Below are 21,631 nucleotides of genomic sequence, written 5' to 3'. Positions count from 1 at the left end.
GTTTTGTTTTCATTTTTAGAAAGAGGCAGAGAGTGAAAGAAACCACAGCACTGAAGCCTCCTGAATTGCAGTGGAGGACTGGGCTCAAACCTGGGTTGCTCTTGTAGCAAAGCAGTGTATTATACAAGTGAGCTATTTTGCTGGCCTTGTTATTATAGTTTTTGTTTGTTTGTTTGTTTTTTATTAGGGGGCTAATAGTTTACAAGTAAATGCAGCTGCTGGTACATGTGTAAAATTTCTGTTTTCTGCTAAACACTCTCAACCCCAGCCTAGGTCCTCCTCCATCATCATGCACCAGGACCTGAACCCTCACCCCCCCAACCATTACCCCATCCTCCCAGAGTCCTTTACTGTGGTGCAATACACCAAGCCCAGGTTGTGTCTTGCCATGTAGTTTTTAAAGCAGCTGCCATAGTTGAATCCCCATATTACCACATAGCATGTACTAGAGGCAAGGGCAAGATGGCCAGATAGAGGGTCTGTGTGTCCTCCCTGTCAACATCAATAGCAAAACTACACTATATGAAAAATCATTCACAGAATCATGACCTTTCTTTCTATAGCAAAGGACATTATCCCAGTGGTGGATCTCCAAAACCACTTTATTGAGAAAATAAAAAGTCTTTCACACAGCAAATGCTAATGAGAAGAATGTTAAAGACTTTGAGGAGGATGGGTGTTAGTTCTTTTCTGAATATTTTGTAAAATTCATTAGTATAGTCATCAGGACCCACCCAGGCTTTTGTTCTTGGACAGGCTTTTGATTACTGTTTCAATTTCTTTGCTAGTGATTGGCCTGTTAAGTTTATCTACTTCCTCTTGTGTCAGGATTGGTAGTGGGTATGACTCTAAGAATGTGTCCACTTCTTCTAAGTTGCCAAATTTGGTTCCATACAGGTGTGCATAATATTCTTGCAAAATCTTTTGAATCTCTACCTCATCTGTTGTAATATCTCCTCTTTCATTTTTGAGTGATTTTTACCATAGCATTCCTTCTAAAAAAAAAAAAAAAAAAAAGGAAGAAGAATGTTAAGAGTCTAAGCTGGTGAGTAGACAGTCCGTTTTGAAATCCTAGCACCTGAATCCTATTCCTGCAAATCTATAACACAAAATAGAAAGTTAAAAAGCTGGATAGAGGAAGGAGGGGGGAGATTAGGGGCAACCCTTCCTGATCACCAGTGGTAGCTTGTTGGAACTCTAGAGGACACTAGATTGGAGTTCAGAAACACACCCTGGGGTGAGCTTAAGAGGCTCTTCTTTCTAACCAACTCATAGCCTGCCAAACCGTGCTCCCTGTGCCTACGATGCCAAAAAGGCAACTTAAAAAATATAAGGGGAGGGGGCCAAGCAGTAGTGCAGCAAGGTAAGCTTATATGGCACAAAACTGCAAGGACCAGCGTAAGGATCCCAGTTTGAGCCCCCGGCTCCCCACCTGCAGGGGAGTCGCTTCACAAGCAGTAAAGCAGGTCTGCAGGTGGCTATATTTCTCTCCCCCTCTCTGTCTTCTCCTCTCTTGATTTCTGTCTGTCCTATCCAACAACAACAGCAGTGGCAATAATAACAACAATAAGGGCAACAAAATTGGGGAAAAAATGCCTCCAGGAGCAGTGGACTTGTAATACAGGCATCAAACCCCAGCCATAACCCTGGAGAATCATATGTATATAGCAATGAGAAGTTATTGCTGTAACTTGGAATTCAGTTTTCATATTAACAGCCTGGAGAACAAATCCTGCCACACTGCCTGCCAGAATCTGCCCTGACGAAGCCAGAGTGTGGACATCACCATCACTGCCTAAACCTCAGTCCTCTGCCACATGCCAAACCAGAACCCACACCCAGAGCAAACTAGTAACTATTGAGCACTTGCAATTCTGAGTTTCTGGCCGAGTCCCCCAACCAAACATAGATCTCTGGTCCCAGGTCCTCAACATGCTCTTCATAGGGAGGCCAGGTTACAGCATCATTAAAATATAAATAAAGATAAAAGAATTTTTGAAGCAGCATGAGAAACGCAGAGTCATCTGTAAACTTTCTTAAGACTATAAGCTCATTTCTCAACAGTCTTCTTAAAGGCTTGAAAGAACTGGCGGTATATCTTCAGAATTTTGAATGGAAAACGAGCTTCACCCAAGAATAATCTGCCCAACAAGGTTATCACACAGTTGTGAAGAGGTAGTTGAAAGAACTTCCCAAACAGCAGTTAAATGAAACCATTTTTTAAAAATCTTTATTTATTCCCTTTTGTTGCCCTTGTTGTTTTATTGTTGTAGTTATTACTGTCCTTGTTATTGATGTCATCATTGTTGGATAGGACAGAGAGAAATGGAGAGAGGAGGGGAAGACAAAGAGGGGAAGAGAAAGATAGACACCTGCAGACCTGTTTCACTGTCTGTGAAGCAACTCCCCTGCAGATGGGGAGCCGGGGGCTTGAACTGGGATCTTTATGCTGAGCCTAGCACTTTACACCACCTGCACTTAACCTGCTATGCTGCCACCCGACTCCAATGAAACCATTTTTACTAAATCACCCTCACAAGAAATACTAAAGGAGCTCATAAAATATAAACCTAAAATGAACTCACTCCTATAGGCTAAATAGAAGAACAAAGACAGGTCTTTTAACTTTGCAGAACTGAGGCTACCAAAGTAGATTTGGATGGAAGAATTGGATTGCAAGGGAGTTGAGGAGACCATAGGAATTAGGTTGAGGGATTTTGCTCCTTGATTATTGAGTGAAGTGTAGTAATGTATTGAAAAGGTATGAAATTGAACTTCTAAAACATTCAGACTACCACAAAACCAAGCAAAATAATAAAAAAGAAATGGGTATAAAGATTAAGTAATTTGTTCCAAGTTACAAGTGTATGAATCATTGGAACTAAATTTCTAGTAATCTGACTCTTGAGTTTATGATTTGAGAGGTATGCAATAATCAAGCCCAATCTAGTGTTACATTGATTTAGAATGCACAAATAATATGTAGTCCATATTTCTTGTCTCAGTTCAGTCTTTATCTGTTTTGACATGACTTTCTAGTGGTCAATATTTCGTGTTGAGGTCTTTATAATTATGCTCTACCTTTCTCAGTACTTCTCTGAAGAGTCTACTGTTACTTTATAGCCTACATTTTATAAAATGCAACTAAATTCCAGATAACTCTAGTATCTTAACCCCATACATAAACTGTTAAGTAAATGTTAACATTTTCTTTTTCAAAGCTCACCAAGCATCTTCCACCAAGGACAATTGGCTATCCATGGACTCTTGTGTATGGTACTGGGAAGCATGGCACAAGCTTGAAGACCCTTTATCGAACAATGACAGGTTTAGATACTCCAGTGCTCATGGTGATTAAAGACAGTGATGGGCAGGTATTAAAAACTAATTGCATAAGCACTTTACCTTGTAAGAGATTACAGTTGCATTTACTTTTAACATATTCCTTTTCTTTTTTAAGGTTTATTTATTTCATGAGAAAACCAGAATGCTCAACTATAGTATATGCAGTAATGGTAATCAGACCTGTAGTCAGTCAGTCAGTCAGTCAGTCTCTCTCTCTCTCTCCCTCTCTCTCTCTCTCAAGATTTTATTTATTAATGAGAAAGATAGGAGGAGAGAGAAAGAACCAGACATCACTCTGGCACATGTGCTGCTGGGGATTGAACTCAGGACCTCATGCTTGAGAGTCCAAAGCTTTATCACTGTGCCACCTCCCAGACCACATAGTCTCTCTTAAAGCAGTCATGTCTAGCTCTACCTGCTAAAATACCTTCTAGACTGTTAACAGAAATGATAAAATTTATTTTTGTTTCTGTATCTTACCTTTAGCTGGTACTTACTGAGAACTTTTCTTTTTAATCTCTTCATTGAATTAATTCATTTATTTACTTCACCAGAGCACATCTAAACACTGACTTGTAGTGTTTATTCCAGAGATTGACCTTGGGACCTCTAAGGCTCAGGCCTGAGAGTCATTGTTCTGTTACCTGCCTGGCCCATTATTGAGTACTTTGAACATGTAAGGCAATACTGAGGGCTACAAAGGATAGATATGAGCATGAATAAATAAGAGTCCTGCCTTCAAAGGGTTATGTTGATAGGCTGGTAGAAAATGATAAGAACATCTTACCTCTAATGACCAAGCAAACATGCTAAGAGTCTAGAAAAAGCAAATGAGAGTATTTAGAGTAGAAGACAAATAGAAATTGACGAGTCTTGAAGCATAATGGGTAACATTAAAAGGCATTGTGTGAAGTTATGCGTATGTGTAAGAATGGTACCAGGATGAAGCCATGGGTAAGCAAGAGAAACATTTTTTATTTCTTTTTGCTTGCTTTTTATTTTATTTTATTTTATTTTTTTAAATTTCTTTCAGGTAGAAGACAGAGAGGCAGAGGCAGTGAAAGGGACAACAGCACCAAAGCTTATTTCAGTGCAGTAGGAGCTGACTTTGAACTTGGGTCACATACTTAGCAAAACAGCAAGCTATCCAAGTGAGCTGTTTTGCCAACCCCAAAACAGTCAGTCTTAGAAAGACAAGTTCAGATCAACTCTTAAGCACTGAAGCGTAATGAGTATGCTTATTATGTGCCAGACACTTAACTCATTACATTTTATATGCATTGTCATGATTAAGCCTCAACACCCTATGAAGTTGGTACTGTCATCATTCCATGTTGAGAGTGACTATGACTTAAAGAATGTAATCAATTTGCCTAAGATAATAGGCCAAATTAAAAAAAAAAGTTGCTATAATGGAACATTTAGCATAAGTGTTGTACTCAAAATATTGAGTTAATGATTTTCAATATTATACAAAATAATAGAAAAGAGTTACATTGTTTTGATTCCATTTATAGAAACTTCATAGATGAGCCAAACTGATAGCATTGGCATACTAGTGAGTTCCTTTTTGGAGGTGGTAGTGGCAGTACAGAGAAGGTACCCAGGGCAAGAGAGATAGCTCAGCATTAGAGCACAGGACTTGCATTCCTGAACCCATGTGGACTCCAGGTTCAATGCCCAGCACCTCCATATGATAGACCCGAGTGGTTCTTTCTCCCATTTTCTTTAATAAAGATGCATCTTTGAAAAACAGAATACCAGTAGAACAGTGATATCATTTATCAGATTTTTATATTCTCATGTTTATAATGTAGATCCTTAAAACCCAAGGTATTTAAATGACTTGTTCATTTCTCTTATTCAGACATCTGCAGTGTATCTTACACTGTGAACAGCATGGCTTTACAGGGCAAAAAAAAAAAAAAAATTAGACACAAGACCTGTCTTCACATAGTTCACAAACTAATGTTGGAAAAAACTAGCATAACTTGATGTGATATTTACATTAGACCAAAGGAATTTTGTCCCCTAAATTTGGTACTCCTACATCAACACATTATCCTTATAATATGGACTTAGGACATTTTGAAGAGTGCAAACCACATTAATATCATCCATTTAATTTCTGTAATAAACATCATTTGAGTCTCCAAAATAAAATTGAAAGATCTTTTTCTCCACTGAGAAACTGGTATGTTCTATATGATTACAGAGCAGTTGACTGTCTTGCCCCTTTTTGAGGATAGGTAGATGAAACTATACAAGATGCCTGTTTTCTAAATATTTTACTTAAACAGGTTTAATGGAGGTAGTGCTCAATTAAACAGTTTAATCATCATTAAAAATATCAATACTTTTCTTTCCCTTAGGTTTTTGGCGCATTGGCATCTGAGCCATTTAAAGTGAGTGATGGCTTTTATGGTACTGGAGAGACCTTTGTCTTTACATTCTGTCCAGAGTTTGAGGTAAGAACAGTTAACTCAACATTCCATTCATATAAAGATATGGCGTGGAGGCCAGGCGGTGGTGTTGAGTGTACATACTACCATGTAGAAGAAACCAGGTTCGAGCCCCTGCTCCCCACCTGCAGAGGGAAAGCTTCCTGAGTACTGAAGCAGGGCTGCAGGTGGCTTTCTTTCTACCTTTCTATCTCTTCCCCCCCCCCTCCTTTCACTTTTTCTCTTCCCTATGCAATGCAATAATAGAAAGGAAAAACGAGGGGGTGGAGTCAAGATAGAAACGGAAAAGCAGGCAGGAGACAGACTGTCCCCAAAACTTGATTCAAATCCTGGGAATTCTAAGCGGAAACAGGATTTTCAGGCCTATCGGAGATAAACTATAAAAGAGAAATAGAAAAGGAACCACAGTGGGAAATTATAAATCACCTATAATCCAGAAATAAAGAAGCTTAAGGGACAAAGGAAGCACAACCATGAATCACCCCAGCCTCTGGGCGGAGGTGAATGGTTTGGGAAAGAAAGGAAAAAAGAAGGGGGTGGGTGGTGGAGAGTACTGAAGAAAAGAAAGAAAGGAATGGAGGAAGGAAGAGGCACCGGGTGGTGACACACTGGGTTAAGGACACATAGTATGAAAGACGGGACCTATACAAGGATCACAGTTCAAGCCCCTGGCTCCCCACCTGCAGGGGAGTCACTTCACAGGCAGTGAAGCAGGTCTGCAGGTGTCTGTTGTTCTCTCTCTATCTTCCCCTCCTCTCTCAATTTCTCTCTAGCCTGGCAACAAAAAAATGGAAAAATGGCTGCCAGGAACAGAGGATTCATAATGCAGGAACCGGGCCTCTTCATGGCATTGACGAGACATTGGGAGAGCTCTAGTGCTGTTGTGTCTCTCTGCCTCTCTGGAGATCTCTTTTAAATACAAGGAGCTCTCTCTTAAATACAGGGAATGAATATGTTGACCTAGAGGCAGTATAACTCTGTGTGTGCAAGAACCAGGGGCTGTAAAAGCAAAATTCAATGGGAATGACATGTTTATTGCATCTGGTATGCTGTCAAATACATATCATGGATGGACTCAGTAAAGAATAATGATTTATCATTATTATTTTTATTGTTTATGGATTATTTTAGATTATTAGAAACTTTTCGTGACAAGATTTTGGAAATGTTGAAAACAGAGGAAATGATTTGGATTTAAGTCAGAAGTGATTGATGATGTGATTACATTTTTTCTTTACTGTGCCATGACTAGCTTAAATTAAGTGCATTATAGTGAGAATAAGATCGTATATGTAAAGTATAAATTTGGAGGGTAAATAGCATAATGGTTATGCAGAGGCTGTCATGCCTGAGGCTCCAAAGCCCCAGGTTCAATTCCTCACACCACCATAAGCTAGAGCTGAGCAAAGCTCTGGTAAAAAAAAAAAAAAAAAAAAAAATCATTAAAGTATAAATGAATTTCAGTGGCTGTGACTCCTAGTATCTTAGCTACATCATTAAGGTTCAGCATATTAAGCTGAAATTGTGACAGTTTGTAATGAAATCAACAAAGTTCTTTTTTTTTTTATTTTTTATTTTTTCAGAGACAGAAGGAGAGAGGGAAAAGCACTACAATACTTTCCCAAACGTGGTTCAGACTCATCTCTGTGTGTTTGTTTTTGCTTCCCAGTTTTTTGTTTTTAAGGGTTTTTATTAGTGATTTAATAATTATTGACGAGACTGTGGGATAAGAGAGGTAGAATTCCAGATAGTTCCCACCACCAGAGTTCTGGATCCCACCCCTCCATTGAAAGTTTCTGTATTCTTTATCCTTCTGGGAGTATGAACCAAAGGTCTTTATGGAGTGCAGAAGGCAGGAAGTCTGGCTTTCATAATTGCTTCTCCACTGGACATGGATCTTAGCAGGTGGATCCATAACCCCAGCCCGTTTCTATCTTTCCCTAGTGTGGTAGGGCTCTGGGGAGGTGAGGTTCCAGGATGCATTGGTGAGGTCATCTGCCCAGAGAAGTTAGGTTGGCATCATGGTTGCATCTGCAACTTGCTGACTGAAAGGCTATTAAGATGTAAAGCAGAAGAGTGAACAAAATAGGAAAGATAAGGCAGCACAATTTGTGCTGAATTGGCTTGCCAGAATAGCCAGTTTTTTTTTTCTACCTCCCCCATAAAACTTGCCAATTGGTGCTGACTGGAAGCTTGTTTTGAAAATGGTTTAGCAGGACCAGGCAGTGGTGCATACAGTAGAGCGCACACATTACCATGCACATGGGCCCTGGTTCGAGCCTCATACCAACACATAAAGGGTGAAGCTTCAAGAGTGGTAAAACAGTGCTATAGATGTCACTCTTTCTCTCCACCTCCCTCTTCCCCCTTACTTTCTGTCTCTAGCAAGAAGAAAATGTTTAACCTGTGCTGATTCTCAAAACTGTAAATTCCATTTGTACTTGATTCCTATAATAATAGGGGTTTTTTTACATACCTGTAAAAACATGACTATCTTAATATTTTATTAGTTTTTTTGAAAACTTTAATTCTCTTAGAAAAAGTTGGTAAAGATGAGTTACTAGGTGAAAAAAATAAGAAGAAAAATATTCTGAAGACCAGCATTAGTGCCAGATGGTGGTGTACCTGATTGAGCACATGTTACAATGTGCATGGACCTGGGTTCAAGCTCCTGGTCCCCACCTGCAGGTGTCTCTTTGTGTCTCTCCCTCTCTATTACCCCATTCCCTCTCGATTTCTGGCTGCCTCTATCAAATAAATAATGATAATTTAAAAAAAAAAAAGACCAACACAGAATTTTTTTTTTTTTGGACACCAGGGCTTCAACAGAAGCCTTGTGTGATTCCACTGTTGCCAGCAGACTCTTTTTTCAGATAAAAAAAAAAAAATGAGAGGGAGTCGGGCGGTAGCACAGCGGGTTAAGCGCAGGTGGCGCTAAGCACCAGGACCAGTGTAAGGATCCTGGTTCGAGCCCCCGGCTCCCCACCTGCAGGGGAATCGCTTCACAAGCGGTGAAACAGGACTGCAGGTGTCTATCTTTCTCTCCCTTTCTTTGTCTTCCCCTCCTCTCTCCATTTCTCTCTGTCCTATCCAACAACAACGACAACTACAACAATAAAACAACAAGGGCAACAAAAGGGAATGAATAAATAAATATTTTTTAAAAAAGGTTTAAAAAAAAATGAGAGAGAGAAGGTTAAGAGTCCCACTCTACTGTTCCTGATGTTTTCCCTTTACACTGTGCTCCCGTGTGGTGCCTGGGGCTGAACGGAGAGTCCTCGCACATGGTACAGTGTCTGCTGTACTGAGTGAGCTGCCTCCAGGTCCCCGCATCTACAAGTTATGCTTTCAGATTCCTCAAATAGTTTTTTATCTTCCGCTTTGAAAGAAATTGAAGTGGGGCATCATGATTTATATCAATACTATACATAATTTATAATACTGGGCAAATTGATAAATGAGTTATGTGCCCATAAAGTGATGATACCCAGAGAGAAGATACATGTTCTATATTAAAATAATATCAAATTAATGTACATTTATGTGTCATGTTCATCAACGTATTAGACTTTAACTGACTTTTCTCTTTTTTTTTTAATTAACCCCTTGATTCTTAATACTTATACAGTCAGAAAGAAGTATGAAGTGTGAAGATGGCAAAATTTGAAGAAGTGTAGTTGAAAGTTACGTTATAATAAAACATCTGTTCTATATAAATACCAGAAACTGAAAGCACAAGTTCCCTATACTGTCTGAAACTTTTTTTTTTTTTTTTTGGCCAGAGCCCTGCTCAACTCTGGTTTTTGGGGATTGAACCTGGGACTTTGGAGCCTCAGGCATAAGTCTCTTTGCATAAACATTATGCTATCTACCTCTGCCATGTCTGAAACTTTTTGTGTTTTGCTATTATTTCTGTTTTGCCAGTCTAGGCTTCTCTAACTATGTGCAGTTTAGAAGAACTAACACTAACTATGTAGTCACCATTTTTATCTATGGCTTTCTTTTTCTTTATTTTTATTTTTATAGGTATTTAAGTGGACAGGAGATAATATGTTTTTTATCAAAGGAGACATGGACTCACTGGCTTTTGGTGGTGGAGGGTAAGTGTCAGACATTTTACCATGAAATTTTAAAACTTAATTTGCTTGTTTGTCTAAAACCATTTATCTCTGGAAAGTTTTGACATTAGAATCCTGATTTGTGTATATATATATTTGCTAACAATACACGGCACTTTTACGAGAAGGTTTGCTTAAATACAGTATTTTAAACTGTTGGTAGAGTATTTATTTATTTTAAAATGTTATTTATTTCCCTTCTGACCAAAACACATCTTCTTAAAGTATGCAGCTCCACAGTATTTGAAAGACAAATACATCTAAAAATCTTAGATGGTGATACTTCCCCCAGTGTCCGAAAAAGGTCACAATCATATTTACATTATTCTGCCCTTGGTACTACTGGGATTAATTTTTAAGCATATATATTTTTAATCTTTATTTATTGGATAGAGGCAGCCAGAAATCAAGAGGGGAGGGGGTGATAGAGAGGAAGAGAGACAGAGAGAGACACCTGCAGCACTGCTTCACTACTCACAAAGCTTTCCCCCTGCAGGTGGGGACCCGGGAGGGTTTGAACCCGGGTCCTTGCGCATTGTAATACATGTGCTCAACCAGGTGCACCACCACCCAGCCCCTGGGATTAATATTTCACACAATGATAAAAACTGGTTTTTTCCCTGAAAAAAAGATATTTCGTGACAACCATCCCCTTTTTGTGCTCATTTTCTTGTTTGTTTTGTTTTCAGTAGTATAGTTTGAGTCAGGCACTGGGTAGTCATACTTGTTGTGGCTTTTTTGGCATAACAAGCTCTAAGAGGAACTTTGCTTTTTTAAAAATTTTTTTATTTATTATTTTTTTTTATTCTGGTTTTCAACTATAGTATCTAGAGATAGCTTGCTCTACAACTTCCTAACCTATACTTTTTTCTTTATTTTTATTGCCACCAGGCTTATCACTCTATGGCCTTTTTTGTTTGTTTGTTTTTTCCTATATTGTTTGATAGGACAGAGAGAAATTGAGAAAAAATTGTGAGGTAGAGAGGGAAAGAGAAAGAGAGACATGCAGACCTACTTCACCACCCATAAAGCATTCCCATTGCAGGTGGGGAGCAAGGGCTCGAACCCAGGTCCTGGATGCACCAACACCCAGCCTGCTATACTTTTCTAATAATGTATAGTGAGGATCAGTTCCTTTTCGTTGGCCTCTCTTTCTCTCTGTCCTTCAGATTCAGATGTAATATTTCCTCAATAATTTCCCCAAATTATAAAAATAGTGTTAGCTTCTTACAGTTAGTGATACATGAATAGTAATTTAGTCAGGTCACAGAATCTTATTAACACGTAATAATATCATGCTGTTTAAACAGATTTTTCTCAAAGTATCTATAGAAAGGTATTTGGGAAAGATGATTTATTTGACTAAAACTAACCATGGCTACTATAGCCTTCTCTGACGGATACAGCCAAGCAATTAAAAACACGTTAGTCTTTTTAAACATGTTATTTTTAATTGTTGAGATCAGCATATACTGTTTTTGTGTTCCAGTTACACCTGGTTTCTGGTATGTGGGACCAGTCATTCAGCCGTAAACCAAAAAGGCTTGCATTTCATTCATTTAAACCATCTTAGAAGGCCTCTCAAGCAAGTGACTTTATAATTTCTATCTATTAAGGGTGTCTTGGCAAATGCTAGAAGAAGAAGAAGGGTGTCTTGACTCTCTGAAAATAATATCCACAACATCATTAGATGTCTTCCAAAACTGAATTTTGCTAATACAACATGATTGTAGGAAGTCAGCTTAACTGTTGTGTCAGGTAATATGCAGGCAGGTTCACTGTCTTGAAAGATATCTACAGACTCAGGAAATGGGAGTTACAGGGGCTTGATATTCCAGAGTTTCAAACAGGTACCCTAAGAGGTAAAATCATGCTCTGGTAGACTGAGTGAATGTGGAACTTGGAATTAGATCAACCTGATTCAGATTTAGTTTCAGTGTATGTTCCCTGTAAGGCCTTAAGCGATCTCCTCTCCATAACAATTTTAAACCCTGCTCAGTTGTAACTTAATGATTAAAGGCTTGTGACTAGGCAGATAGCTGAACTGGTGGAGCATGGGGTGCACATGCCTGAGGGACCCAGTTTGAGACCTGGTACACAGTGTACTGAAATGATTCTGCTCTAACCTTCCTCTCCCTCTCCCTCTCTCTCTCCCTCTCTCTCTCCATTTCCCTCTCTTTTTCTCTCTCCCTCTATGTGAAACTCTAATATGAAATATTTAAAAATAAATAGATATTAATTTCATAATATTAGCCTCCATATTTTGTTTAAATGACATAATGTTAAATATATTAACCCAAAGGAAAAAAAATCTATAAACCAGGTAGAGAATAATAAGAGTAGTAGCAGTCTCAAAAGATAACCTATATAAAGTTAATTTTAGAGGATTCATTGTATTCCTTGATGAGTATAACAAAGGTGGTTTTATAATGGGATATGAAACAAAACAAAATAAAATTGCCTTTTTCCAATATGGAAAAAAGAGTAGGCATTGGTAAATGCTAATGGTTTTAGAATCATAAGATGTACTGAGATATCTCACTTAGATTACCTTACAACCTCTGTGCTTACATTGCAATTTGAGGCATCAGTATGAAAGGTTGTTGTTAAAAACTCTTTTATTTATGTGTTGTAGAGGAGAATTTGCCCTCTGGCTTGATGGAGACCTCTACCATGGAAGAAGCCATTCTTGTAAAACGTTTGGAAATCATACACTGTCTAAGAAGGAAGATTTCTTTATCCAAGACATTGAAATCTGGGCTTTTGAATAAATATAATACTGTTATAGCAGGATACTGGCCCAAACCTGACATGGACAAGCATTGTTTGAAAAAGTTCAAGAAGCAATACAATGTAACATGTCACTTGTGCTTTAAAATTAGTCCACATCACCTCTTCGTACAGTTCTAATTTTGGAGTTTTATTTTTTCAAATCATGTTTCTGTCCCAGAGTTCTTGAGGCTTAAAAGATGGTGTTGGGTCCATGTAACAATATCTACGATCCATGTTCCTTCAGTCTTCTTATATGATGGTGCTCTTTTGTTGAATTTTTGGTTTGTTGTTGTTTTTTTTTTTTTTTAAAAAAAAACTATATTAATTGTTTTACTGGGACAGTTTAATTGGGGGATTTAGGGGATGAAGACTAGATACAGCCAGCCATAAGACTGGTACAGGTGATTCAAAGACTTTGTAATGGAGAGGGAGAGAACACATGCCAAATGATGCTTACTTCATTGACCACTGACTTCGAGTTTGAATTCATACTACAATATTATCTTTATTCATTGTTCTGATAGTCTCAATTCACTTTAATGATGAATTTTAGTAGCATTCTGGTTGTCATAGACCACAGTGCACAGAATATGCAGGTTTGGGCATATGCTTTCATAATTATCTGATGGACAAAGGAGGATGAGAACTCGATGATTCTACTGTGTTTAACACATCAAGCAAGAAAACATAATATTTACATATTTGTAGCTTAGCAAGACGTTATCATTAAGTACAAAAACTGAAACATGCATATTTTTTCAACTTATTGTGTCAGATATACTATTTCACAGTTCATTTGTTTTAGCCGTTTTGCATACCATCTTTCCAAATATAGGTTCCTGTTTAAAAGAAAAAATAAGTTGTGATTTTTCCAAGTGGTATATATTATTACTTCCATTAGCATTTGCTCTTAATAAAAGGGCAGAGATTATAGTACACAATATTGTAACTCAGTAGACTTGTTGAATATGCAAACATACTGTCTGGTGACTTCAAAAAAAAGATAGAATATACAAGTAGTTCTTATCCTCTTTTGTAGGATATCAATAATAAGCCATTTGGCAGTAAATCATCAGTTAATTTCAAAGCTTCATGTTATGCAAAAAAAAAAAATCCTGCTGTTAAACGTGTGACAGTGACACTTTGTGCTGAACTTTCAGCTATTCCAGATAAATGTTGTATATTATCTTGTAAATTAATGTGTAAAAGTAGTTTTGTTCCTATAGAAAGTGTTGATTGCCAAGTTGCTGATAGCACTTTAAATGATTATAAAAAATGAAATTATAAGCCAAATATGTTGGCTTAGGTAGTTTTAGTTCTATAACACTTGAATATATTTAGAACTTTTGAAAGTCTAAATAATTATCTAAAGAAAAATATAATGCTAATAGAAAAGAAAATCTGATGTTCTATTTAATATGCTATTGCTGAATATAAATAGAAATGCAGGGCATCATTTCTTTTATCTATCTCAAGCTTTCATTATAAGTTAGAAACAGACTATAGATTAAATGTTTACAATACAGGGATTTGTAAATATAACAGTTCTCCCCTGGGTCTTCCACAGCAGTATTATTGTTTTTGTGGAGTTGACTAATTATTAAAAGTAAATAAATAATCCTGTATTGGATTTTAGTTACAATAAGATCAAAGTGTGGTGTATACTAAATAAAATTAAATATATAAATATAAATTTGAGTTTGGGTTTACTTAATATTACTTTCATATTTCAGAGCTCGGGTATTAAGATTACTGTTACTTGTATTTAAAAAAATGCTTCTAGTGGCCTTTGTGTTGGTTGTCAGAATGGTGTAAACGTGTTCAAGCAGAGGGAACACCACAGTTTTAAACACAGGGAAGTCATTAAAGGCACCTGGCAGATGAAGAAGTGCATTTGAAAAGAAAAGTTGAAGCACAACTAGAGCAACACCTAAGAATGAGTCTGTCACTTTAAGATCCAGATAATCATTTTTAATTAAGCAGTTGAGAAAGACAATGTGTTTATTGATAAAAGGGTCTGTCTATATGAAGGAATATATCAAAACCAAGAGACTTCTTTTTTTTAAGATTTAGTATTTTTTAAAATTTTTTATTATATTTATTTTCCCTTTTGTTGCCCTTGTTGTTTAACAATGTTGTGGTTATTATTGTTGTTGTCATTGATGGACAGGACAGAGGGAAATAGAGAGGAGGGAGAGAAAGATAGACACCTGCAGACCTGCTTCACTGCTTGTGAAGCGACTCCTCCTCGGGGGCTCAAACTGGGATCCTTAAGCCGGTCCTTGTGCTCTGCGCCATGTAACCCACTGAGCCACCGCCCGACTCCCGCAAGATATAATAATTTTTATGAATGAAAGGCCTGTACATCAGGCAGCTTTGGCTCATGTTGATAAGAGGACTTGAACCTGGGACTTCTGGAGCCTCAGTTATACAATTCCTGTGTTTTAACACATGGAGCTGTTACCTTGTTGTTTTCTAACTATTATTTTTTAAAATATGAGTGCAGCACAATAGTCTTTTCAAAAAATGAATCAAGTGGGTGGGTATCTGTATGAAACTGAGTGCATTTTACACAAAAAGTAACTACCGTTTATAGAGCTAAATGTGAAAGGCAAAGCAATAAAGCTTTCAGTTTAAACAATTTAGATCTTAAGATTGGAATGTTTTAACCATTAACTCTTAAAACAGGAAGAGGCAGTCCACAAGGTAAAGTTTTTGTAACAGCCCTAATGATGATCTCATATATACATACAAATAAAAAAATGTTCAGTAAAAGGAATGGCAGAAGTCTTGCAATTTCTAGGAGTATTAAAATAGCCAATAAGAGAAATTTTTAAAGGTTACATAAAGTGGAAAGCTTTGGAAAACTTGTGCAAGATGTATGAATCTAAACCTTTAAGGGCCAGGTGGTGGTGTACCTGGTCAAGCACACGTGTTACAATAAGCAAGGACCTGGGTTCGAGCTCCCAGTCCCCACCTGCAGAGGGAAAGCTTTGTGAAAGCTTTGTGAAGCAATGTTGCTCTGTCTCTCTCCCTCTCTGTCCTTCCCTCCTTCCCTTTCGCTTTCTGGTTGTCTGTATCCAATAAATAAAGATAAAGTAAAAACTTAAAAAAAATAGTACAAGAACAGGAAATACAAGGAAACACCTTTTATCCTTGTGTTGCATCTCTAGGTTTTGACCTAGAGATTTTGCTGTTGGGGTAGAAATGTACATCTTTCGTGAAATTCTATTTAGTAAATATTGGTAATGAATTTAAAATACATGAAAATGTAAAAACTCTTCATCAAGAAGATATTGGAACTTTCAGTTTGAAAGAATCATACAGGAAAAGCAAGCTAATCCACTCCTGTTTAACTCATATTTCATTTAAACCTAACGCCTAACTGTAACAGTCTTAATTATTATAAATGTCCATTGTTTTGACATGAGTTTCTGGTTTTCACATCCGAGTGCTAAATACCACTTGAGTACTTCTGCATTGAATTTAGTTGTAAATCTAATGGAGAAACACAGGTGACAGATTAGTGTCAGCTTTTTCGTGATCATACTAGACTATGCTTTTTGTTTTTCCCGACTTTTTACTAATTTTTGACCCTCAGACATTTCATAAGAATTGTTAAAAGTGTGAAGTAAGTAAAGGGCCTCAGTTCCATTCTGCTTCATTGCAGAATTCTCTGCACCTCTAGCTCTTGGGCACCAATAGCAGTAGAAGCAGAATGACTCAGCTTTTCAGAAAAAATCAACTTCTCCAAAAAGCAATCCAAAGACAAGTGATTCTGACTTTCTCACTTCAGCTTTAACTTTCATTCTGAAGGTAACTGCCAATGCCTTTTAGCTCTAAAATCACCAGAAATGTCTGCTTAATATGATTTGCTCAAATTACACAGAAGAAAAATACCTACTAAATCCCATGCCCACAGATAAATTTAAACACCTTATTTGAAAGATTATGTGTTCCTATTTTGTAAGTGATGTAATGATATCAAAAACTACAAACTTTGGGGCTAGGTGGGTGGCGCACCTGGTTGAGCGCACATGTTATAATGTGCAAGGGCCCAACTTCGAGCCCCCAGTTCCTACCTGCGAGGGGAAGGCTCTGCTAGTGGTGAACCAGGTCTGTAGGTGTCTCTCTGTCTCTCCATCTCTACCTTCCCCTACACCCCCCCCCCAATTTCAGGCTGTCTCTAGCCACTAAAGATAATTTAAAAAAAAAAAAAAAACTACAAACTTCTTAGAGAATTTTTAGTTTTGCCAAGCCAATGAAATTATTTTTTTCCCTAAAAGTCAGCACAGTGCAATGTTGTACTGATACTTACCTAAAGTCAACATTCTTCATATATTTAAAAATATCCATGATTTATACAACAAATAGCTAATAAACACATTTTCTTGAAAAGGTAAGTGACATTTCAAATATTTATGCTACTAGGTACCAATAATACTAAACTTTCTAAAATGCCTTCTCAGACATTGTCAGACATCCTCAGAAAAAGCGCCACAAAGGCATTTATGTTTTTTAAAAAAAATGTTTAAAATGTCCTATTTTATTTTAAAGAAGTCTGCATGTTGATTTCGGCTACATTAGTACTTATCCCGAAGACAGCAGTGAACCCAATGAAGCAGGTACCGTTGAAGGTTTACTCAAAGCAGCGTGATCACAACATGGTCGTCACGGCCTTGCCACAGCATCTCCCCTTCAAAGTCCACCAATCCGTGTTTCCTGGCACGCATCAGGATGCCCACAACTTTATCTGAAATACGCACGTATCTGTCAAAGAGGTCTCCGAAAGTAACTTGGATCTTGCCATCACGTCGGTGGCGAGCCATTGTACGAATGACAAAGCACAAGTCCATGATTTCCCTGTAGATGTGCTCCTCAGCTCGTTTGGCTCTCTCGGCAGTTTTGGTACCCTCTTTGGGGCGCCCGTAGCCCTCGTCACCTTTGTGAAGACGGGTGGCCATGGCCAGCTGGTAATCAAATTCTTCACTGAAAGGATTGAGCTGCTGGGATTGTATGTGCTCATCTGCCCACTGTTGCCACCTCCCTTTCAGGCTGTCCACTTGGCTGCATTTCTGTTGGGCCTTGCAGTTGAGTTTCTCTGTGAATCTGTGTGCTCTAAAGAAGAAAAGGGACAAAGAGAGACATTTTTAATAAACACAGTGTTTTCTCTTTGTAGTTCCAGTACCAGTACGTGTTTGTCTTGATGGAAGTATGTCAGGTTTTTTTTTTTCTTATTTTTATTACTGGATAGAGACAGAATTTGAGAGAGGAAGAGATAGTGAAGGAAAGAGACACCTACAAGCCTTGCTTCACCACATGTGAAGCTTCCCCCTGCAGGTGGGGACCAGTCTTTTTTTTCTTATAAAAGAGGAACTATGGCTGGGAGATAATTCGCTTTGGTAGCATTCATACTTTACCAGGTTTGAGGGCCCAGACTGAAGTCCCCAGCCATCACCTGAGATCCCCAGGCAAAGCAGATACTTCATAAGTAGCAGAGGGTTGCTGTTGTGTTTCTGCCTCTTTATCCCTCTCTTGTCTCTTGCTCTCTACTGAGACAAAACACAAAGATTCTCTACAGGGATAGAAAGAGTTCTGCAGGTACCAAGCCAGAGCAGAGCAGTGCCCAGGCCAAAAAAAAAAAAAAAAAAAAATCATTAAAGAAACAAAGGGTGGGGTTAAATAGCATAATGGTAATGGTAATGCAAAGAGACTCTCATGCCTGAGACTCCAAGGTCCCCGTTTAATCCCCTGTACCACCATAAGCCATAGCTGAACAGTGTTTGGGGGGGAAAGATTGTTACACAGTCCCCTCCCGCATTTGTCTATGACTTCTAGATTATTTTCTTTGTGAATACCAGTAAGTGTTAAGACAATACAGTAACTGTAAGACAATATTAATCTATTTCAAAGGGTGGGGGGGGGGGACTTCACAAAGGGAATGCATGCATCTTGAATTCACTTAATAGTGAAATTTTTAAAAACAAGAATTATCTGTGTGTTAGGGAGAAGCCATCTTTTCCGGGATCTCTGAAACTACCCAAAAGAAAGCTTATACAATGTAAATAAAAGTCTCACAAATGAAACATGTTTCCTTCTCAACATTAAGTGACCTCATGCCTGGAAGCATTGGAATTAGAGATAATACAAAGCAATGTTGTATTCTCTCTCTCTTGTCAATGATATGCTTCATCTAAATAGCCTCCTCCTACCCAAACGCCCACAGTTAACTGCTAAACCCAGGAAAGGGTTCAGTCTGGGTCCTTCTTGCTATTTAATGTCACTTCTCAAAATCTTGTTTTCCAAATGCAGGGAAACAGATGTGGATAGGGAGGCACATGTGCATGTATGAGCATTGCTTTAAAAAACTAGCATCTTGGGGGCCGGGCAGTAGCGCACTGGGTTAAGCGCACATAGTACAAAAAACTGGCATCCACTAGATGGCAGACTTCCACTAATTTCTATAATTCATGTATTAAATCCTTTGCTGCAGTCTGCAATAGAATTCAATCTGGGAATACACCGTTGCACATAACAGTGCTATTCTCTGTTGTTATGTGGACAAGAGCATATTTTAAAGCTGATGGGGGCGGGGATAAAGCTTCCAAAAGCTGCCTACACAATTACTGTAGGTACTGAAACTAGACATTGTGTTGCAGTGACATGGAACAGATTTCTTTGAGTCCTCAGGCCCTAGCCGCCACCGGTCACTCCATAGACCTCACCTATTCAACTTCTAAAAGGACAGAAAACACCTTGTCCCTTAGGAGTCTTCAAAACAAGCCCAAGCAATTCCTAAAGTTCATATCAGATTTGACAGTGAGATAGCCTATTAGAGGAAAAGCATAAGCCACCTCAGAATAAAGTGAAGAGAAAAGCATAATTCCCTAACTCACACTGTGTGTATTCTGAACACCAAGTATGCCTTTGATCAATAGTATAAAACATAATATATGCTATTAAGGAGTTGGCATGAGTTGGATGGTGGTACACCTACTTGAGAATTCTCATCACAAAGAATTTTAAAAAATATTTATTTTGGGAAGTTGGGCAGTAGCGCAGCGGGTTAAGCACACTTGGTGCAAAGCACAGGGGTCCGGCTTCAGGATCCCAGTTCGAGCCCCAGCTCCCCACCTGCAGTGGAGTTGCTTCACAGGCGGTGAAGCAGGTCTGCAGGTGTCTGTCTCTCTGTCTTCCCCTCCTCCATTTCTCTCTCTCATATCTAACAATGACAACATCAATATCAACAATAACTACAACAACAATAAAAAGGGTGACAAAAGGGAAAATAAATATAAAAAATATGTTGACACCTAAGTGGCAGATGATTTTTCAAAATCATCTTTCATACTGATTTTCCAATTTAAACAAACTTGACCATGGAAACAACTTGACCTATTAAAGCACTAATCTGCAAGCCTGAGCCCAAGTGGAGACTCACAGACACCGAGCTCCAGCAACAACCCTGGAAGATAAGTAATAGTAAATAATAATTCATTTTATTTAAAAATGTATTTATTACTAGATAGAGATAGAAATTGAGATAGGAGAGGGAGATAGTGGAGGAAAGAGGCATCTATCCCTCATTACAGAGGTAGAGCATTGATGCAAAGACTAGTATTCCTCACCTATAGATTGAACTTTGTTAATAGTACAACCTGAGTGTTGGGTTCAAAAGAGAGAGGAAAATAAAATAGTATAGTCCCTTGACCCAAAGGTCAATGACTAACTTGATCAATACTCTTTTAGCCCAAGGACATGCCTTGCCCCAAAGCTCCTCAATGGTCAAGCTTTGAGATTCTCCCCTGCTCTCCAGGATGTCCTGGAAACTGGCTAGGGCTCCATGGCAGTATAAAGAGCCCAAGGTGGCATTCACTTACTGGGAGGGTAAGGGGCGTTTGATTCGAGTTGCAGTCACCTGCTCTCCCTCCTGCTCAGCTCTCTCCTCCGTCTCCCCTCCATAGCCGCTGTCCTCTGTGTCTATGCTGTCACTCCTCCACTTGGGCTCATCCTGTTCCATTTCTTTCCAGCCTTTAGTCAACTCAGACACCAGGTTGGCACATTTTCTCCTCCGTATTGGGGAGTGACAGCCATGAAGGATTCGGTCAATGTCATTCTCGGGCTGCCTGGGTTCAGGTGTGCCACCATCCTTCTCATATCTGTTGCTGAGGTGACTCACATCGCCTCCTTTCTCGTAAGCCTTGCTGAAAACAGTTTTGGTCACTTCTTTCCTTTTTATATGGGAGATTTCAGTGCATTCCTCTGAACTTTGGCCACCTCCACACCCTTCTGGCTTTTGGGAGGAAGACTTTGGGATAGTCTCAACTTTCTGGTGGGTCTTAGGTTGTAGCACTGGTTTCGGAGCTTGGCGTGGTTCCTGGGTCCCCCCTGGTAGCCAACCTGCAGGTTCTTGGGCCTGCTTGATGTTGTTCTCATTTGCCCACTGCTGCCAGCCTCGGGCCAAGTTGATAACCAGAGTGGCTGTACGAATCTTCTGGAGTGCTCTCTTGGCGGGTACCTGCTCTCTTTCCTTTTCTCCTGGAGCCATGCTACTGTCTTGTTCCTGCTGATAGCTGACCACTGGCTAAGGTGCCTGTGGACCCATAGAGTGCCTGGGATTTAAATAGAAGCAGGGAATGGGGTGTGAGGGGTGCTCGGTGACCGTGGAAACTATGTTAAGCATTTCTTGCCAAGATACTGTGGTGTTCTTTTTTTAAACCCTGACACCCGGACAGCTCCTGTTTCACCATAGCAGAAGATGGTAAAGGGCAGTGATAGTCTCACTCTCTTTCTTCTCCAAATTCCAGAATAGAAATTACTAGATCTGGTCATGTGTTCTGCCTTAGGTGTTTCTTGACCTTAAAATATGAGCCTAACATTTATAGGGGCATAAAGTATGTATACAGGTTGTGCTAGGAACATTGTAAGTTTTTC

At 38.7% G+C, this 21,631-nt stretch overlaps 2 protein-coding genes across 2 annotated transcripts; one reads left to right on the top strand and one right to left on the bottom strand.

The window, feature by feature from the left end:
- Positions 1-3,167: 3,167 nt before the first annotated feature.
- Positions 3,168-14,390, top strand: OXR1 (oxidation resistance 1). The gene is made up of 4 exons (XM_060184761.1): positions 3,168-3,374; positions 5,718-5,813; positions 9,834-9,907; positions 12,561-14,390. Exons 1-4 carry the CDS (start codon positions 3,198-3,200, stop codon positions 12,694-12,696), a joined length of 483 nt encoding a protein of 160 aa, XP_060040744.1. The 5' UTR covers positions 3,168-3,197; the 3' UTR covers positions 12,697-14,390.
- Positions 13,011-21,305, bottom strand: ABRA (actin binding Rho activating protein). The gene is made up of 2 exons (XM_007528379.2): positions 20,578-21,305; positions 13,011-17,815 (listed from the first exon to the last, which is right to left on the bottom strand). Exons 1-2 carry the CDS (start codon positions 21,243-21,245, stop codon positions 17,341-17,343), a joined length of 1,143 nt encoding a protein of 380 aa, XP_007528441.1. The 5' UTR covers positions 21,246-21,305; the 3' UTR covers positions 13,011-17,340.
- Positions 21,306-21,631: the final 326 nt, after the last annotated feature.

The sequence above is a fragment of the Erinaceus europaeus genome, unplaced genomic scaffold (assembly GCF_950295315.1).
Source record: "Erinaceus europaeus unplaced genomic scaffold, mEriEur2.1 scaffold_946, whole genome shotgun sequence".
Classification (NCBI taxonomy): Eukaryota; Metazoa; Chordata; class Mammalia; order Eulipotyphla; family Erinaceidae; genus Erinaceus; species Erinaceus europaeus.
The sequence above is the reverse complement of the archived record's forward strand: the minus strand, read 5'-3'. Positions and strand labels throughout refer to the sequence as shown.